Below are 15,392 nucleotides of genomic sequence, written 5' to 3' on the forward strand. Positions count from 1 at the left end.
GCCTTGAGTTGAACTCTCCCGTTGATTGCTATCCCTGAGCACTTCAGCTCATGGGATAAGGCCCTACCCTCTGAATCACAGTGCCACCTTTGGTTTACTAGTGGTTAATTGGAGATAAGAGTCCTTTTGTGCCCGGGCTGGCTTTGAACCACCATCCTTAGATTTCAGCTTCCTGAGTAACTAGGATTACAAGTGTGCACCACCTCACTATTCTTTTCTGTTTTCTTTCTTTCTTTCTTTTTCTTTTTTTTTTTTTTTTTTTGTGCCAGTCCTGGGGCTTGAGCTCATGGCCTGAACACTGTCCTTGGGCTTTCTCAAGGCTAGAGCTCCACCATTTAAACCACAGCACCACCTCTGGCTTTTTTCTATGTATGTGGTACTGAGGAATTGAACCCAGGTCTTCGTGCATGCTAGGCAAGCACTCTACCACTAGGCCAAACTCTTGGCCTTAAACTACTCTTTTCTTATACCTAGTTTAACATCAGTGTTACAAGTGTTGACAAGCTAGTATTATACTCTTATACATTGCTGTTTATTATTAAGCTTCTTCCTATATCAATTGAATATTATAAATTTTTTGTTCAAGCTATTGAACCAAAATATATTTGAATTTAAAATTTTGTGAAAATACTATTTTGTATTTTATTGTTTTTTTAAAATATTTTTATTGTAATTAATAGAAGGGTTACATTATATTTGCCAGATAGAAGGTGCATTAATTCATATACATTGATACCCTTTCTCATGTCTTGGTCCCCATTTCCCTCCCCCCCACCGCCTGTTGTTGGTTGTTTTATTGGAGTTTTCTGCTTAAAGTAGCACTCTACCATTTTGAGCCACAGCACTACTTCTGGTTTCAACTTTTCTACCTGGGCTGGCTTGGAACTGTGACCCTCAGACCTCAGCTTCCTGAGCTAGGATTATAGACATGAGCCACTGGAACCAGGCTAATGCGTTATTTCTAATAGCATGTTTTTGTTACCTTACACATAATGACAGTAAAGAATAAGATGCATTTGTATCTGCCTTTTTATAATTTGCTTTATTACTTTCTGTTTCTTCTTTTCAGAGAAAATTTGTCAAAGGATCTTTACTTGATATCTCAAATGGATAGTGATCAGTTCGTCCCAATTTGGACAGTTGCCAACATGGAAGAAATAAAAAAGCTGACCACAGATCTTGATTTAATTCTTGAAGTCTTGAGATGTATGTAAATGATAACAGTTAACTTCGTTTTAAGAAGTTATTATAAAAAGAAAAAGAAAAAAAATAAGTTATTATATGTTCTTTGATCATATAATGAATTATTTAGAGTTTTTTCTCTTTTGCTCCAGTAATTATTTTGCTTAGCTAACTGGTTGGCACATCTGCCTGTGCATATGTATTCTGTATTACTTCCGTACTTAGGTTGTTTATCTTGATGTTTGTGCTTGCATAGAAAGATAGCAAGTATAGAAATAAATTAAATCTTGTTTCCTTAGTATATTGGAAAGAATATCATCTTCACACACCCATTACAAATCTAAACTTTATTTTTGGTAAATCATGACACTTGAACTCTGGGCCTGGGTGCTGTCCCTGAGCTCTGCAGCTTAAGGCTACCACCCTACCCCTGGGCCTACCCCTGAGCCTGGGTGTTGTCCCTGAGTTCTTGAGCTCAAGGCTAATACCCTAGTCCTGGAGCCATAGCCCCACTTCACATTTTCTAGTGACTAATTGGAGATAAGTGTCTCATGTTCCATAGTGCTCCGCTGGCTTTGAACCATGACCCTCAGATCTCAGCCTCCTGAGTAGCTGTGGATACGGGCATGAGCGATTAGGTCTGGCTATTTAAAACCTTTAGTGTCAGCACTGGGGCTTATACTCAGGCCTACAAGCTCTTACTGGGCTTTTTTTGCTTATAATTGGTATTGTGTCACTTGAGCCATGCCTCTTTCTGACATTTTGCTGACTAATTGGAGTCTCCCAGATTTGGCTTCTCTAGAATCTATTTTTTTCCTCCTCCGCCAGTCCTGGGGTTTGAACTTGGGTTCTGAGCACTGTCCATGGACTTTTCTCAAGGCTACTACTCTACCACTTGAGCCACAGCACCACTACCAGCTTTTTCTATGTATGTGGTACCGAGGAATCAAACCTGAGTCTTCATGCATGCTAGGCAAACACTCTACCACTAGGCCAAACTCCTGGCCCCTGTCTTTGAATCTTTCGTCTATAGATTTCATCCTCCTGAGTAGCTTGTAAGATAGTTTTATTTTACTTTTACAAAAACTCCTGTCTTCTTAAGCCCAAGCCCATTTTCAACTCTTTAATTCTCCTTCCTCAAGTCCCCATTGCTAAATAAGATGTGTGTAGCATCATGCCCATGCTATTTCAAACTTTTGAATCATGTAAGAACATATTACAGCACAGTTTGATATACCTACCACATGCCTACCACACATAGTTGAAATCTTTTATGAACCAATACTACATATTTTCTTTTACCTTTAATAACCTACTGGAATTGTGACCTATAATTTGATGAATAACCTCTGTTTCTTTGCTTGTTTCTTCCTTCTTTCCCACATTTCACTTGTTTCCTTTCCCTTCTCTTTGTATTTAGGTTTAAACCCAAGTGCTCTGCTACTTGAGCTATGTAGCTGCGATTGGCTTCATGCTTACAATGTAGTTCAGGCTGACCTCCAACATCTTCCTGCTCAGTCTCTTGAGTGCTGGCTGAAAATTTGTTTCTTTTTTTTTTTTTTTTTTTTGCCAGTCCTGGGGCTTGAACTCTGGGCTTGAGCTTTGTCCCTGAACTATTGAGCTCAAGGCTACCACCCAACCCTTGGAGCCACAAGGCCACTTCCTGTTTCCTAGTGGTTAATTGGAGATAAGAGTCTCCAGGACTTTAGTGCTTGTGCTGGCTTTTGAACCTGGATCCTCTTACCTCAACTTCTTGAGTAGCTAGGATTATAGGAATGAGCCTTGAGGCCTGGCTTCTCTGAGGTGTTTTTTGTTTTTGTTTTTTTTGTGTTTTTTTTTTGGCCAGTCCTGGGCTTGGGCTCAGGGCCTGAGCACTGTCCCTGGATTTTCTCAAGGCTAGGGCTCTACCACTTTAGCCACAGCACCACTTCTGGCTTTTTGCTACATATGTGGTACCGAGGAATCAAACCCAGGTCTTTGTGCATGCCAGGCAAGCACTCTACCACTAGGCCAAACTCCTGGTCCCTTCTCAGAGGTTTTTTTTTTTTTTTTTTTTTTGCCAGTCCTGGGCTTGAGCTCAGGGCCTGAGCACTGTCCTTGGACTTTCTCAAGGCTAGAGCTCTACCACATGAGCCTCAGCACCACTTCCGGCTTTTTTCTGTGTATGTGGTACCAAGGAATCGAACCCGGGTCTTCATGCATGTTAGGCAAGCACTTTAACCACTAGGCCAAACTCCTGGCCCCTCTCAGAGGTTTTTAATGTTAGTATCTTGTGTTTATTTCTTGGTAGACTCATTTAAGTGGGTTTTATTAAGTATTTGGTTAAATAAAAGATCTTCACTTATTTGAAATTATGTTCAAAATGTTTAAAAGTTAACTGTAATAGTGAGTAGAAGATTACCATTAATAACAGGCTACACTAATTTATGGGATTCCTAATTTATTTGTCTTTAAATGACCCAATCTTAGCTACATAGAAAGTTGCAAAGAGACAAACAATTGGCCTTTTCCTGAATATAACTTAGCAGTTATATTCAATTCTTCACCCTTACCTGCTTTTTTATTTTTTCTACTAACCTGCTCATGGGAATGAGGCATATTAGCTGTTGGAAGGAGCTGGAAGTAAATGTTTGGGCTATGTATTATTATTTATTTTTACTAAGCATCTGAAAGATGCCTTTTGAGTTGTGTAGTAATATGATATAGTGAATATACTAAGATGCGGTCCTGGGCTCAAATATTATGAACACAATTGACATTAACCTGATATTGTTCCTTGTCACTTTTAAATGGCACCCAACCTTTTTTTTTTTTTTTTCTTTTAATTTCAGCTTCTCCTATGGTACAAGTTGATGAGAAGGGTGAGAAGGTGAGACCAAGTCATAAGCGTTGTATTGTAATTCTCAGAGAAATTCCTGAAACAACACCAGTAGAGGTAATCATTAATCATTACTAGAGCTAAATGTTCTTTAACTGTTTAAATTGGAGGAGGTAGGCAAGCAAGTGTACGTCAGTCAGTACTATTCTATCAATTACTGTCAATAGGGTAAATAATATGTTTTGTGAATTCTTTTTGTGTGTGTGTGTGTGTGTGCCAGTCCTGGGCTTAAGCTCAGGGCCCGAGGACTGTCCTTGGATTTTTCTCAAGGCTAGAACTCTACCACTTGAGCCTCAGCACCAGTTCTGGCTTTCTCTTAAGTATGTGGTACCAAGGAATCGAACCCGGGTCTTCGTGCATGCTAGGGAAGCAGTTCAAAGCCAGCCCAGGGGCAAAAGTCCGTGACACTTTTTTTTTTTTTTTTTAAAGTGGGCTATAGGGCTTGAACTCTGGGCCTAGGCATTATCCCTGAGCTCTTCACTTTAAGGCTACCTCCCTACCCCTGGAGCCAACACCCCACTTCCCATTTTCTAGTGGTTAATTGGAGATACAAATGCTAGCATGTCATAGAGACTGAAGACTGGAAGTGGCACTATGACACAAGAGGTAGAGCACTAAGCTGAAGAGCTCAGGGACCAACTCTAGGCCCAGAGTAAAAGCCCCACTACCAACAACAAAGAAAACAAAAGTTAGATCCTCCTAACCCTGAACCAGAATCAATTCCAGAAGAAATTCCAGAATCAGTTCCTCATATATCACTCTGTGCCAGAATCAAGTCTTCGAGGTAAAAGCAGAAACCCTGAAAATATTATGGGAATGAGTAGGAGAAACAGTAGGGCTCCTTGGCACAGGTTGAAACAGGTTAATAAAGACCCAGAAACACAATCAAAGAAAGGTTGGAGCCCAGTGTGGTGGCTCATGCTTGTAGTCCTAGCTACTCAGGAGGCTGAGATCTGAGGGTCGAGGTTCAAAGCCAGCCCAGGCACTAAAGACCACGACACTCTTATCTCCAATTAACGACAAGAAAACTGGACGTGAGGTTGTTGCCCAAAGGGTAGGGCGGTAGCCTTGAGCTGAAGAGTTCAGAGACAATGCCTAGGTCCAGAGATCAAACCCCACAACCCACCAAAAAAAAAAAAAAAAAAAAAAAAAGGATAAATGGGACATTAAACTTCAGAGCTTCTGCATGGCAAAGGACATTGCCAGCAAGATAAATAGCCCACAGATTGAGACAAGATCTTCACTAACCATACAACAGACTAGGACCTCATATCTAAAAAATTAAATCCATCCAAAAAATCAACCATCTCATTAAAAAGTGGGATAAAGGCTTCAGAGAGGCTTATCTGAAGAGGAAATAAGAGTGGCTAGCAAACACATGAAGAAATGTTAAACATCTTTGGCTATAAAAGAAATGCAAATCTAAACACTGAGATTCTACCTCACCCCAGTTAGAATGGCCATTATCAAAAAATTTAATATAAAATGCTGGTGGGGATGGGCCAAAAGGGAATGCACACACACAAAAAAACTGAAACAAAAATAACTGAAAAACACACAAAAAAGATAGTTCCTATGACCCAGCAATTGCACTTTTGATCATTTACCCAAATGACCAAAAACAAGGCCACACTAAAGCTACTAGCACTACAATGTTCATTGCAGCATTGCTTAGTATAGCTAAGATACAGAACCAACCCAGATGCCCCTTAGTACATGAATGGATCAAGAAATTGTGGTATATATACACAATGGAATTGTATGCTACTATCAGAAAGAATGATATCATCCCACTCATAAGGAAATGAAAAGACTTGGGAAAAAATTCAAATTAAGTGAAGTAAGCCAGAACCAAACAAACATAATATTCATGGTTTCCCTCATTTGTAATAATTAGTATATGTCTAGGATTGTCCTAGCAGAGGATCACAATAGCTCAGTAGCTATGTATATGTCCATATAAGATGATTCCAAATCAAACTCCAAGATAGAGAAACAAGACGCTTTTCTTTGTGGGTTTTTTTTTAAAAACAAAACATAATTTACATTCATTATAGTATTTTATATATCATTGGTCAAATGCATTTGGTTCTACTGATTTTTCTGGTGCCATATTCATTTTTATCTCTGTTTATGCTTTATTATTCAATGAAACATTTTTGTGTCTATTAGGCTGTGGGAGCATACTTACCTATTATAATCACTTATTTGTCCTTTCACGATTGATCTATTTAAACAGAAATGGAATAGGAGTCTGTGCATTAGGGCAGTGTGCATTTTGGATCAAGAAAGTTCTGTTCACAAATACAGCTCTTTGCATCTTTTTAGCTGAAATGCACACAAAAATGCCACAACACAACCAGAAGAACTTAATGAAATAAGTCACCCAAGATCCAAAAAGAAAAATGAGCACAAAATTGTGTCCTAAGATTGGATAACGTGCACAGATTAGATTTAGACTTAGTTTAGTAACAGTATGTTTAAAAATTGATATCTAATAAAACAATCTTTTGATAGTTGGTAATTTGACATAATGAAGTTGGTTTTTTTTTTTTTTTTTTTTGCCAGTCCTGGGCTTGAGCTCAGGGCCTGAGCACTGTCCTTGGGCTTTCTCAAGGCTAGAGCTCTGCCACTTGAGCCTCAGCACCACTTCCAGCTTTTTTCTATGTATGTGGTACCGAGGAATCGAACCCGGGTCTTTGTGCATGCTAGGCAAGCACTCTACCACTAGGCCAAACTCCCGGCCCCATAATTAAGTTTTTAAGTTTTGAGATTCATGGCAAAATGTAAACTAATGGGCTTAGGTGATAAAATCAGAGATGGTAAAAGTTTAACAAGATTGTTTTTAGGAGTAAATCAAGAAGTTTGACCCTTGATAGTAGTTCATCCAATGTTGTTCTATAACTGTTTGGATAACCCATGTTTCCTTTTTTTGTTTGGTAGGTCATGGGGTTTGAACTCTGGGGACGTGGGTACTGTCCCTGAGTTCTTAAGCTCAAAGCTACCGCCCTATCCCTGGGCCTGGGCATTGTCCTTCAGCTCTTCAGCTCCTGGCTACCACCCTACCCCTGGATCCATAGCACAACCTCCAGTTTTCTAGTTGTTAATTGGAGATAAGAGTCTCAGGTTCTTTTGTGCTTGGGCTGGCTTTGAATCATGATCCTCAGATCTCAGCCTCCTGAACAGTTAGGATTACAGGTGTGAGCCACCATACCTGGCTTTAAACTAAAACATTTACTTTTAGGTATTTTATTTTTTATAAATTTCAACCTGTTAATTGTTTGAAAATTCATTTTGCTGTAATTTTTAAATCTGTTTGTTGGAGTTTTAAAAATTTGTCTTATAGAAAAATACATATAAGGACTAGAAAAAATATTAATAATGGGCATGATTAAAAAATGTCAGTGGCTCATGCCTGTAATCCTAGCTACTCAGAAGACCAAGATCAGAGGATCATGGCTTGAAGCTAGGTGGGACAGGAAAGTTTAGATATTTTTAGCCCCCAAAAATACCAAAAAATGGAGCTATGACTCAAAAAGAAACGTATTAGTCTTGAGTGAAAAAAATTTAAGGACAGCGCCTAGGCTTTGAGTTCAAACCCCTGGATCAACACACAATAATTATAATAAAAAACAGGCAAATAGAGAACTGGAGATATTATACTATAAATACAATTTAGATTCACTAACAGGGAAATATTCCCGCTTTCCTGATTTAAAAAAAAATAAGATTTCATTGTAAAGTATATGCAATTTTACACTAACCTTTTGCTTCAAGATTATTAACAGTAAGTAAAAGGATCAAAAGAAAAGATGATCAGGCTGGGGGTTTGGCCTAGTGGTAGAGTGCTTGCCTAGCATGCACGAAGATCTGGGTTTAATTCCTCAGTACCACATACATAGTAAAAAGCTGGAAGTGGTGTTGTGGCTTAAGTGGTAGAGCTCTAGCCTTGAGAAAGCCCAAGGACAGTGCTCAGGCCCTGAGTTCAAGCCCCAGAACTGGCAAAAAACATGATCAGCTTTACTAGTTTCCAAAAAAAAGTTAATTGTTAATTTTTTAAAGAGTTTATTATACTTTGTCTCTCTTTTTTTAGGAAGTAAAATCATTGTTTAAAAGTGAAAACTGCCCCAAAGTAATAAGCTGTGAATTTGCACACAATAGCAACTGGTATGTCACATTCCAGTCAGACACAGATGCACAACAGGTAAGAAGATTTTGCTTCTGATACAAGTCCTGCTAGTGAAAAATGTTATAGTGTATTATCACTAAGAAAATAGGGGGATTGGAGTGTGGCCTAGTGGTAGAATGTTTGCCTAGCATGTATGAAGCCCCTGGGTTGGATTCCTTAGTACTATATATATAGAAAAAGCCAGAAGTGGTTCTGTGGCTCAAGTGGGTAGAGAGAGTGCTAGCCAGGCCCTGAGTTCAAGCACTGGAATATGCAAAAAAAAAAAAGAAAAGAAAAGCAAGGAAATAGTGTCAGTATAGTGGCTCACATGTGGCAGAGATCCAGAAAGTCATTGTTGTAGACCAGTCTGGGTTTAAAAAAAAAAGCAAGAATTCATGTCAATAAACCAAGTACCTGTAATCCTAGCTACTCAGGAGTTTGAGAGGGGAGAATCACCTTTCAAAGCCAGCCCAGGCACTAAGGAAAGTAAGACTCTTATCTCCAATTAATCACTAGAAAATAGAAAGTGGGGCTGTTGCTCAAAAGGGCAGTAGCCTTGAGCTCAAGGACAGCATCCAGCCCCATGACCCACAAAATAAATGAAACAAATACATAAAAACAAGAATATAAACAAAGTAGACATGGTGGTGAACACTTACCCTATAATCCAGCTACTTGAAAAACATAACTAGAAGCATCACTCTCTCAGGCTGGTCCCTGGCAAAAGTGTAAGACCCTATTTGAAATGCTAGAGGCATGCTTCAAGTGATGCAATGACTGCTTAGCAATCATGAGACCATGAGTTGAAACTTCAGTGCCACTATTAAAAAGAATTGCCCGGTGCCAGTGTCTCACACTCGTTTATCCTAGCTACTCAAGAGGCTGCGATCTGAGTATCATGGTTTGAAGAAGGAAAGTTCACAGGACTTCTATATCTAGTTACCCACCAGAAAACAGAAGTGGACCTGTGGCCCAACAAGGTAGAATACAAGCCTTGAGCAAAAACCTGCTGAGGGAAAGTGCCCAGGCCCTGAGTTTAAGCTTCGTGACTGGCACCAAAAGTTTTTTTTTTTAAATAAAAAGAACTGTGAATGTTGATGTGGCTCAGTGCAAGAATTTTAGGTTAGGCCTGGAGTTTGGCCTAGTGGTTAAAGTGCTTGCCTAGCATGCACGAAGACCCAGGTTCGATTCCACGGTACCACATACATAGAAAAAAGCCAGAAGTGGTGCTGAGGCTCAAGTGGTAGAGCTCTAGCCTTGAGAAAGTCCAAGGACAGTGCTCAGGCCCTGAGCTCAAGCCCAGGACTGGCAAAAAAAAAAAAAAAAAGAATTTTAGGTTAGCATGTGTAAAGCCTGGGTTTGAAAATCGTCAGCCATAAACATAAGGGTATCAATGTATGAGAAGTAATGCACCTACTATCCAGCGAATGTAACTATAACCCCTCTATACATTACAATAAAAAAATAAATAAAATAAAAGATGGGGGTGAGGAAAAGAAAATGATTGAACAGAGTATAATGTCTTTTTTTTTTTTTTCCTTTTGTCAGTTTGGGCCTGGGACTCTCTTTGAGCTCTTTAGCTCAAGGCTACTGCCCTACCCATGGAGCCACGGCCACTTCTGGTTTTCTGGTGGTTAATTGGAGATGAGTCTCACAGATTTTAGTGCCTAGACTGGCTTTGAACCATGATCCTCAGATTTCCACCTCCTGAGTAGCTGGGATTATAGGCGTGAGCCACCGTACCCAGTCCCATGATTTCTTGTATCTATAGTAGCAACAGTGGATGCTGAGGCAGACAGATCTCAAGTTTGAGGGTATCCTATACTACATAACAAGACACTGAATGAAAAGAGGGGAGGGGAAGGAAACATGACAAGTGAGCTTTTGTTGTTTTGCTTTTATTTAATGGTTTTCTTTTGGATAATTTTCATATAATTGTCAGTTCTGATTTAAGAGCAGTTTATTGCCTGGTTTTTGTTGTTGTTGTTGTTGTTTTATGGCCAGTCCTGGGCTTTAGCTCAGGGCCTGAGCCCTGTTCTTGGGCTTTCTCAAGGCTAGAGCTTAAGCCTCAGCACCATTTCCTGCTTTTTTCTATGTGGTACTGAGGAACCGAACCCAGGTCTTCGTGCATGCTAGGCAAGCATTCTACCACATTTAGGCTAAACTCCCGGCTATTGCCTGTTACTCTTTTTTTTTTTTTTTCTTTTGGTAGGCGGGGTGCCAGTTCTGGAGCTTGACCTTAGGACCTGAGCACTGTCCTTGGGCTTTTCTCAAGGCCAGAGCTCTACCACTTGAGCCACAGCATCTCGCAGCATTTTTTTATGTATGTGGTATGGATGTATTGAGCCCAGTCTTGGTGCATGCTAGGCGAGCACTTAACACTAGGCAATGCTCTTGCCCCAGCGTAACACTTTTTATGAGTGAATATGTGCTCAATAAACTATTTTCTAGTACTTGGAAGGTTTTAGGTTTTTTGTTTTGTTTTGTTTTTTGGGCCAGTCTTTGGGCTTGAACTCAGGGCCTGGGCACTGTGCTTGGGATTTCTCAAGGCTAGCTCTCAGCCATTTAAGCTACAGCACCACTCTGTCTTCTTCTATATTTGTGGTAGCAAGGAATCCAACCTGGGTCTTCATGCATGCACTGTACCAATAGGCCAAACTCCTGGCCCCCTGATGAATGTTTTTTAAAATAATAGTCTTGTTAGGCAGTCCAGACTAGTTTTGAATTTCATCTTCTTCCGTTAGCCTCTTTAGTGCTGATTTTACAATTACAAGATTTATCCTCCCTCCCCCCCCCTCGCCTCAGTCGTGAGGCCTGGACACTGTTTCTGAGCTCTTCAGCTCAAAGCCTTCCCCCCTTGAGCCACAACACCACTTCCAGTTTTCTGGTGGTTAATTAGAAGTCAGAGTCTCACAGACTTTAGTAGTGCCTGGGCTGGCTTTGAACCATGGTCCTCAGATCTCAGCTTTCTGAATAGTTAGGATTATGCCACAGCCACTGCCCCCAGCCGGAGATTTTATTCTTAGTTGTTACTTCTTACTTAAAGATAAGAAAATAGTATGCCTTTGAGACAGATTTATCTGTGTTGCGTTTGTAAAGTAAGTCATTTTTAATTCTTCATCTTGAATTATCTGTTTGAGTCATTTTATTTTATTTATTTATTTACTTTTTTCTTGCCAGTCATGGGCTTGAGCTCAGGGCCTGAGCACTGTCCTTGGACTTTTCTCAAGGCTAGAGCTCTACCACTTGAGCCTCAACACTATTTCTACGTATGTGGTACCGAGGACTTGCACCTGGGTCTTCATGCATGCTAGGCAGGCACTGTACCACCAGGAAAAACTCCTGGCCAAGCTTTAGGAATTTTTCAAAACCTTAAATACAGTTAATACAAACCTGCTTTATGCAGTAAAGATGGATTTAATGTTGAATGCTAATGAAATTTATTTTCTGATTGGTTAACAGGCTTTTAAATATTTAAGAGAAGAAGTTAAAACATTTCAGGGCAAGCCAGTCATGGTAAGAAACATTTGTAAATACAGTATAGAGGATCATGAGAGAAATGGACAGATAAGATGTTTTTGGCTTATATTGTTTGTTATTTCAGAAATTTAGTTAATGAGGCATGAAGATACTCTGTCTACAGTTGTTTTATTTTGTTTTTGTAACATAATTATATAACGTTTTTGTTTGGTATCAATTCAAAACTTGTAAGTCCACATCTCAATACACATAATAGGAATAATTTTTATTAATAGATAATACATTTTCAGTACTTTAAACACTTTTTAATAAACCTCATTGCCACTTTGGCATCCAACCATTTGGGAACCTAGGAATTGTCATTGAGGTAATTGATGACACTTCCTCATTATCTTACATGTTTAATCTGTTCTCAGGTCCCATAAAATCTGTCTTCAAACTTCTTTCCATCATTACTACCATTGATTAAACTTGAACATTTGGAATGGCCTCATAACTGCTATGCCTTCAAGCTTTTCTATTCTCCACATTGCCATAGAGATACCATTCTAAAAATTTTCTAAACTACACCATTTTGATATGGTTCTCATGCTGCATGTGATACTATTATTCTCATCATTTCTTGTAAGTGTAATACATTATTTTTACTAAACTCCTCTCATTTCTTACTATGAACTAATTTCTGTTTTTAGCTCTTAACATATATTAACTTTATTCTTTGAAAATTTAATGAGATTGATACATTTCTCCATTTTTCTAGTAAAGAAAACAAGAATAAATTATCCGATTTCACTTGACTAGCAAATGAAAGAAACTGGATAAAAGTAGCTTGTATTTATTAAAGTGTGTAAGCTGGCTGCTGGTGTAATCCTAGCTACTCAGGAAGTTTAGATCTAAGGATCCTGGTTCAAAGCCAGCCCAGTGAAGGAACTCTCAACTACATGGAGCCATGACTCAAGTGGTAGAGTGCTAGCCTTGAGCATAAAAGCTCAGGGATAGCGCCCAGGCCCTGATCAAGCCCTCGGACTGGCACCACAAAAAAAAAATATGTGTATCTTGACATATTGCTGTTCAATAGGTATATTACTAGTTTATATATTACAAATGGACTGCATGCTCGTCTTCAAATCTAATTCTGTCTTCTCCCTGATGCTACCATTTCTACTTTATCAAGATATTCTTCAGCATCTTCTAAGAGCTTTGAATTTTTATATTTAGGTATTTGATATAATTTTTTCTTGGTTTAGTGTATTTTTGCAGTGCTGTATATCAAAAATACATAGCATAAAATGTTACCACATCTCTCTTAGTTCTGCTTTAGGTTTTTTTTGTTTTTTTTTTTTTTTCATGTGTGGGGTTTGGACTTGGGGCCTAAACACTGCCCCTGCACCTCTTTGTGCTCAAGGCTAGCACTCCAGCACTTGAGCCATTTCCAGTTTTTGAGTGGTTAATTGGAGAGAAGAGTCTCACAGGGACTATTCTACACCAGTTGGCTTTGAACCATCATCCTTGGATTTAAGTCTTAGTACTTTTTGCCAGTCTACTTCCCTGAACTAATACTGGTATTCTAATCACCATAGTTTTACAGTATCCTTTTTTCCATAAGCAGTATTAAAAATAAATTTAAAAAAACTTAACTCTTCTTAACTATTCTTAGACCATTATTTTGTGGATTTCAGAATGTTTACCAATAAAGAACCAAACAAAAACTAATACCATAACTTTTTAAATTTTATTTTATTCTGTGGATTGTATTTAATGGAATTGTTTTCATTTATTGTTAAATTAAGGACAGTTTGGAAGTTTTACATTACATTAATTATTGTGAATAATATTAATATTCTGGCCTGTTGTGGTTTATGGTTTATATTCGTTAATTTTTTTTTCTTTGCTCAGTAGTGTGGCATGAGCTCAGTGGCTAGTCATTGTCTTTGAGCTTTTTTTGTTCAAGGCTAGTGCTCTAACACTCTGAAACACAGAGCCACATTTGGTGTTCTGGTGGTTAATTGGATATAAATGCCTCGTGGATGACTTGGAACTGTGATCCTCAGCCTCCTGAGTAACCATCTGCACACAGCTCTTAATGAAATTTATGTTTTATTGTTTTGTTTTGACACATAGGAAAACAGTTTACATCTTCCAGCGTTATTGATAAATTATTTCTTCTTGATACGTACCTTCTTGTTGCTTTACGTCAGCTGTTCGCTCCCTCTTTTATTTATTTTTGGTAAATGTTATTACTGCAACAACTTTCCTGAAATCCTTTAGTGAGTCTTTTGGGTTATCAGCTTAAGAAACAGTTTTACAAATAATTAATAGTTGCTCATTATTATTATTAGTTGTAGTTAATCGTGGGGCTTGAAGTCTGGGCCTGGATGCTGTTCCTGAGCTTTTCAGCTCAAGGATAGTGCCCTACCACTTTGAGCCACTGCACCATTTCTAGTTTTCTGGCAGTTTATTAGAGATAAGTAGCCCATGGATTTTCCTGCCCAGGCTGGCTTTGAACCATGATCCTCAGGTCTCAGCCTCCTGAGGATTACAGGCATGAGCCACTGGCACCCAGCTTAGAGGGTTTTTTTTTTATTGTATGTTTTGTTTTGTTTTGTTTTTTGAGGGGGTCTTCCGGGGCCCTGGACCCTGTCCCTGAGCTCTTTAGTACAAGGCTACTGCACTACCCCTGAGGTCACAGTGTCACTTTTGGTTTTTTAGTAGTTAATTGGAAATAAGACTCTCATGGTCTTTAGTGCCTTTCAGTTGGCTTTCAGCCAAGATCCTCAGATCTCAGCTTCTAGAGTAGCCAGGATTATAGGCTTGAACCACCACACCTGGCTTTCTTTCTTTTATTCCTCTTAGTTATTCTGTTTTTTTTTTTTGTTTTTTGTTTTTTGTTTTGCCAGTCCTGGGGCTTGACTCAGGGCCTGAGCATTGTACTTGGACTTTTCTCAAGGCTAGTGCTCTACCACCTGAGCCACAGCACCACTTCCAGCTTTATTTCTAGGTATGTGGTACCGAGGAATTGAACCCGGGTCTTCGTGCATGCTAGGCAAGCACTTTAACCACTAGGCCAAACTCCCAGCCCATATTCTGATACCTATCTTTTATTCTCTTTTTCTTTTTACTTTTGTTTGTTTTTATTGTTGTTACCAGTACTATTATTGCTAGATTGGGCTCAGGACCTCAAGCTTACTCAGTTTGCTTATGTAGCTGTTATTCTGCCACTTGAACCTTGCCTCCAATCCCTGTTTCTCTTATTTTGATTTTTATGTTTTTATCCTGTTTATTCTGGCTTTTTGTAACAGTTATCAGTTCTTTTTCCTTTTTTGTAAATATTGTAAATGGAAACATTATACTCAAATAAGATGTCAAATGTAAATTTAACGTTTTTTTAGTCTACATTTTGTCGTAATGTTACAATGTGTTCCTTTTCTTTCTAGGCAAGGATAAAAGCCATCAATACTTTTTTTGCTAAAAATGGTTACAGATTAATGGATTCTAGTATGTATAGTCAGCCCATCCAGACTCAAGCCCAATATCCTTCACCAGTGTTTATGCAACCTGTATATAGTCCCCATCAACAGTACTCTGTCTATAGTCTTGTGCCTCAGTCTTGGTCTCCAAGTCCTACACCTTACTTTGAAACACCACTGGTAAGTGAGATTTTTATTGAATGGTAAAATAAAAAAT

The 15,392-nt window shown here is 38.8% G+C and overlaps 1 protein-coding gene across 1 annotated transcript in view; it reads left to right on the forward strand.

The window, feature by feature from the left end:
• Positions 1–15,392, forward strand: part of Larp4 (La ribonucleoprotein 4) — a 53,536-nt gene that overhangs the window by 22,474 nt on the left and 15,670 nt on the right. Inside the window, exons 5-9 of the mRNA XM_090325645.1 lie at positions 1,070–1,206; positions 4,014–4,117; positions 8,154–8,264; positions 11,691–11,744; positions 15,143–15,355. Of these exons, the coding sequence (XP_090181771.1) occupies positions 1,070–1,206; positions 4,014–4,117; positions 8,154–8,264; positions 11,691–11,744; positions 15,143–15,355 (619 nt within the window). The remainder of the gene's footprint in view (positions 1–1,069; positions 1,207–4,013; positions 4,118–8,153; positions 8,265–11,690; positions 11,745–15,142; positions 15,356–15,392) is intronic.

The sequence above is a fragment of the Megascapheus bottae genome, chromosome 2, assembly GCF_031878675.1.
Source record: "Megascapheus bottae isolate mThoBot1 chromosome 2, mThoBot2.hap1, whole genome shotgun sequence".
Classification (NCBI taxonomy): Eukaryota; Metazoa; Chordata; class Mammalia; order Rodentia; family Geomyidae; genus Megascapheus; species Megascapheus bottae.